This window comes from Nicotiana tomentosiformis, chromosome 1 (assembly GCF_000390325.3).
Source record: "Nicotiana tomentosiformis chromosome 1, ASM39032v3, whole genome shotgun sequence".
NCBI lineage: Eukaryota > Viridiplantae > Streptophyta > Magnoliopsida > Solanales > Solanaceae > Nicotiana > Nicotiana tomentosiformis.
The window spans coordinates 24,704,738-24,710,002 of record NC_090812.1 but is presented as its reverse complement, the minus strand read 5'-3'; the positions used below and the strand labels follow the sequence as shown (position 1 = coordinate 24,710,002).

The 5,265-nt window shown below is 34.8% G+C and overlaps 1 protein-coding gene across 1 annotated transcript; it reads right to left on the bottom strand.

Annotated features, from left to right (window-relative positions):
* Nucleotides 1-589: 589 nt before the first annotated feature.
* LOC104096208 (protein NRT1/ PTR FAMILY 4.5-like) lies at nucleotides 590-4,911 on the bottom strand. The gene is made up of 6 exons (XM_009602548.4): nucleotides 4,657-4,911; nucleotides 4,484-4,571; nucleotides 4,183-4,400; nucleotides 3,250-3,669; nucleotides 2,504-2,628; nucleotides 590-1,845 (listed from the first exon to the last, which is right to left on the bottom strand). The coding sequence occupies exons 1-6, from the start codon at nucleotides 4,792-4,794 to the stop codon at nucleotides 870-872; spliced, it is 1,965 nt and encodes a 654-aa protein (XP_009600843.1). The 5' UTR covers nucleotides 4,795-4,911; the 3' UTR covers nucleotides 590-869.
* Between the last annotated feature and the right edge of the window lie 354 nt (nucleotides 4,912-5,265).

The window sequence follows — 5,265 nt, the reverse complement described above, 5'->3', positions numbered from 1 at the left end:
GTTGAGAGTTGTGTCTACGCGGCGGGAGACTTCAAGGTATACCTGCTTGATGTTCGCATGCCTCAGAGTCACCATCTTACTTCACTATGCTATTGTTAAATTGTAATTCAAAACAGTATTGTGTTTAGAAATTCTAGTGTGTTTTAGTAGTGTTTATGACTCCGTACTACCGGTTTTGGAAAATGTATAACTATTGGCCACTTACGGGTATGTATGTCATTTAATGATTTATGATAAATGATATAGTTCAATTATGTTATTAAATCAGCATGTGTTAGGCTTACCTAGTCTTAGAGACTAGATGCCATTACGACATCCTAAGGTGGAAAATTGGGGTCGTGACAGAAATCATGAACAACGGAGTAAGAGCCCAACCATAACGGCCCACCAGAATATTCGTGGGCCTAATCTTTAACTCTGATCCGATGTTTTTGGGTTTCTTTCACAGGACTTTAATCAAATGTTGATATAGCTTGCAGTTCATGACTTTTATTGAACTTACATTTGCAGGATAGAGGATAATAATTCTAATAACGAGCTATCTTCATCTCAATTATAATTGATTTGTAGAATAAACAAGTATGGAAAATCAAGAGATGAGAATTTCTTTAATCTGCACTTTAAGCTTTTCAATCTTATTACATAAAAGGTAATTAATCATCGTAAATTTCCCCAATCGTGTAGACATGAAGCAAAGAGTAAACACTAGTCAGAAAACTTAATGCCAAAAAATAATGTAGATGCATGAAAGTACACTAAATCAGACATAAAAAATGACCCCAACAAAAGAAAGAAAAAAGACCGTATTATAATTTTTCATATTTGTATCCTCTGCTTGCATGTTCAGTACGACGATGCTTTCTTTGGCTTCATACTTTAGGCACTGCTGATGAATTTTCATTAGCTTCCTCAGTGTGCCCATTTGAGCATTCTTCAATTATAGGCATTGCTGATGCATTGTCACTGGGCTTCAACAATGGCACCCTACTCACAGACATTGATTTGGACAAGCTGATAGAATCACCTATAATGGGCTTGGGCTCCACAATCTCATCTGTTTTGTACTTGTACCAAGAGGCCCAAAACAGGTAGTTCAGAAAGTTGAGCCCACTTAGAATAGCCAAGAACCAATAGAAGAGGTGCAAATTATTCTGATCCAAGTCTAACCCCACTAACCATCCTTTCTTGCTTGGTGCTCTTCTTTTAGTCACTGAATTGATAATTTCTACAAGTACACTACTCAAGAAGTAACCCAAAGAAATTGAAATCCATGTAAATGAAGTGGATAAAGACCTCATTCCAGCAGGTGCTTCTTTGTAGAAAAATTCAAGCAAGCCCACTAAAGTAAACATGTCAGCTATTCCAAAAATAGCATATTGAAATCCTAGCCAAGCTAGATGAATAGGCTTCAATGGATTTTGCAAGGAATGGTGCTTTCTTTTGATCTCAACTAAGGCAGCCACAGCCATGGACACGATCGATAGGACTAGCCCGACCCCAACGCGTTGGAGTTGAGTGATCCCCGAGGGATGTTTGGTGATTTTTCGAGCTAAGGGGACAAAGAACATGTCATAAATTGGGATGAGAATACACATGAAGATTAATGGGATCGCGGGCACTGAGGGTGCTGGTACCTCGAACTTTTTAATGAAACGGTTCATTCGATAGCCTTGTGCGACTGAGAATGTTTGGAGTTGGGCCATACATGTGTTCATTATAATTGTACTAGCTATGATAGGCAACATTCTTGTTAACACTTTCACTTCTTCAATTTGTGTCACAGTACAAACTGTCCAGGGAGTGGCCTCAACTGTTTTAGGAAGGGTTGCAGCTTTGTCTAAGAACCTGCTTCACAATATATCAACAGTTACTATACGCCCTCATAAACAGAAACCACAAGACATTAATTATTAAGCCACTAGGAATTATATATGTAAAGGTCGTGTCTTTGTGTATATCTAAGAAAATTAACAAAAATGACTAACTATACTAGTACTAATTAGATAATACATTATGAAGCTGAGAATGAGTTAGAAAGTGGAAAAGTGAAAAGTACTATACTAGTACTAATTATACGTACGTTAATTAATAGGGGTATTAAATTGCTGGTTACTTCGTATCGTTTGGGGTTTTTTTTTTTTTTTGGGGGGGGGGGGGTTCTAGGGAATAATCAAATACTTTTAGAACTATCAACTTATAATTAGAATGTTAACGAAATAACAAGAATAAGTTGAACAGTCGCAAAGAAAAAGAAAAGAAGAAAGAAACGAATGCATGATTGGAAGATCTAGTGTAGTGTGTGAAACTTTTTAGAAATGGCAAACTCTCTTATGGAACAATGACGCCCTTTTGTTGCTTTATGGAAGAAATTAATTAATTTTTAGAATGGACCTAAAAAACATTATGCAGTGGGTTCCCTTTCTCATGTTCCCTCTTGAACCAAGTTGGGTTTTCCTTAACCCATACTAATATTAGTATACATCAGAGAATTAAGTAACATAACCTGAATTGTTTAGTATGTGCAAGTTTTTGCTGTGATGAGTCTGATTCTTTCTCATTAATCTCATACAGCTCGTCACTGTTTTCTGGTATTTGTAGATTTCGATTTTTGATTGTCACAACGATAACCTGAAAAAATCACAATTTTGTTTCACAAAGTATTGAATATTTCTTTCTTCTCATCTATTTCTTTTTACCGCATTAATTAGATAATTATCTACAACAACTCAATTTCAATCTCAACAAAATTATCACACTATGCAGTGCACGATCGATAAAAGTACATGATTCAACGATTACAATTAGACATACAAAATGTTTACATAGCAACATCTCCATCATAGTTCATGTTTAGAGGAGAACAAAGAAACTACTTGGTAAATTACCTAAGAAAGTACTATATGTTACTTACCCTCAATATATTGACCGTATTGTGTACTTTTATGAGAGGATATTAATGAAGCCTATCGCCCTTGAGTTCAATTGAACCCAACTTTTTTGAATGGAACATAGATGTGTGTGCGTGCATGTGAAAGTAACGAAACTATTAAAGTTTCAATAAATATTATATTATGAACCCATAATTTCAAAAATATAATGAGTTTTTAGTGTTACGAAACTCAAAGCGCTGATACATCAATAAGTTTACGTTATCCGTTTTTTATGATTTACTTTCAAACACATTTTGAAAATATTTTTACTTCAAATTGGAATATAACACAAAGCATATATAATAAGAAGAGATTAAACCTGAAAAATTCTAGTAAGAGGGCTTCCAGCAGGACGTTGAAGGCGCAAGAAAGGCTTTCCAAAGGCAAAGAAAATAAAACCAAGTGCAGTACCAACCAAACTGATGAGAAAACCTTTCCACCAAGCTTTAGTTGTGCTAACATAGACAACAAACGTAACTCCAAAAGCCCCACCAATCACAGAACTAAGCAATACCAAATTGAAGTATCTCCCAAGAGCCTTAGCCTCCTTTGGATCCTTCTGATCAAATTGGTCAGCACCCAATGCGGGCAATGCTCCCCTAACCCCACCACTCCCTAATGCAAAGCAGCAAAGTGATGCATAAAAAAATACAGCTTTCCATCCTGATATGCAATTTGGCACCACACACTCTGGTTGCAAACTCTTATAATGAGCTTGGATTGTTATCAGTGCAAATGCCTACAATAGTTATCATATAGGACGAAAGTCATGAAAAAATATCTTTTAGAGAAACAGTTTTTCATGAAAAATATTTATCCGGAAAATATTTTCTGGTTTGGTTGGTTAGTGAAAACTATGTTCTAAAAAAATTATATTTAAGATTAATGATAATATTAGCAAATCTAATATTATCGATGAAGTTAATTATAATTGATGTTAAGATTGACAATAATTTCTTCTGATTAATTAGAGGAAGTGATAAAACGTATAAAAGTTAAGGTAATTGTAAGTAAAATATCATTCATTCAAAAGTAATTGAAGAAAATCATTTTCTTCCTTTTGATAATATTTTCTAAGCACCAAACACCAAAAAATCATGATGTTTCATTGAAAAACATTTTATTTTTTTTGGAAAGATACTCCCCTCATACCAAACATACCATAACATATTGGTTAGTTTTTTTTTCCAGGTGAATAACTTTATTGTCTTATTGTAAAATGTAGATATAGATGCTAAAATCTTTAACTTACTAGAATTTCGAAAGGTCCAAAAATTAGGACAGTGTGGTATCTGTTGATGTAAGTATCAGAAATGAAGCCACCGAGAATGGAGAGCAAGAACGTCGAGCCCATCAAGTTAGTGAGAGTATTAGCTGAGCCAGTGAGGTCAAAGCCCATCACAAAACTGAAGTATAATCCAAAACTCACCATGATTGCAATAAACCCCATGTTTTCTAATCCAAACAAACCTATAAAAAAATTGGCCAATAAAAAACCAGGTACATGATTAACAAGTTCGTATATTATACATAATAATTGGGAAAATTCTTACCATAGATGAAGGTGGTAGCTCTAAATCCACCTTTTCCTTTAGTTTTGCTTGAAATCACAGAATTATAATCTGCGCTCTTACCCTCCTCCTACAAAAGAAATTTAGAAACAACAACATAGGCATTAATTTAGTGTTTTTTTTTCTTTTACAGAAAAGGGAAAGCGAGCACTTACCATGGCTACAGAGACGAGAGAGGATTGGCAGTAAAGACCAAAGTATCTTTTTAGGACCTTGGTTTTGATAGATGAGGATTTATAGTTATAATGCGAAGAATATAAAGTAGGAAAAGGCTTAGAGTGGGAACGTTGCATGTAACGTTCATGGCATAAAATTTATCGCTTTCTTGTTGTGAGAGGACTTCACTATTCTCTTTCTCCTTGGTTCGCCTTCAATGTTCATGATTAAGATGTGCGTGGCTGCCATCTAAGTTGGGGCTTACTTCACTTTGACAAATGACAATACCCATTAATACATTAAACTATACTCCTAATATAGTTGTCTTGTGGGCACACTTCGCTAAAGTATCTATTGAGTATTTTATCAACTTTATAACTCTCTCATTTCAGCCAAACAATCCTTGTTTTCTCAGTTGAAATGTATCTTAATTTATATTTCTTTGTTCTTTTTTTGGGTGTGATTTTGGGGGTTGGGCTATTGCTTCCAAATTTTGGCGCTACTATGTCTATGCTAGAGTTGGCTGGAGAAATGATAAGTTTAATACGTATAAATAGCCAGCTCTTTAGGGGTATGCACATCTCATGTGTCCATTTTTTTAATCTAAA

Coding starts and splice junctions, on each gene's coding strand:
- LOC104096208 (XM_009602548.4), bottom strand. CDS start 4,794: ATGCAACGTTCCCACTCTAAGCCTTTTCCTACTTTATATTCTTCGCAT. Junction 4,572..4,656: donor CTCTCGTCTCTGTAGCCATG/GTAAGTGCTCGC, acceptor TTTCTTTTGTAG/GAGGAGGGTAAGAGCGCAGA. Junction 3,670..4,182: donor TTGGACCTTTCGAAATTCTA/GTAAGTTAAAGA, acceptor TAACTATTGTAG/GCATTTGCACTGATAACAAT.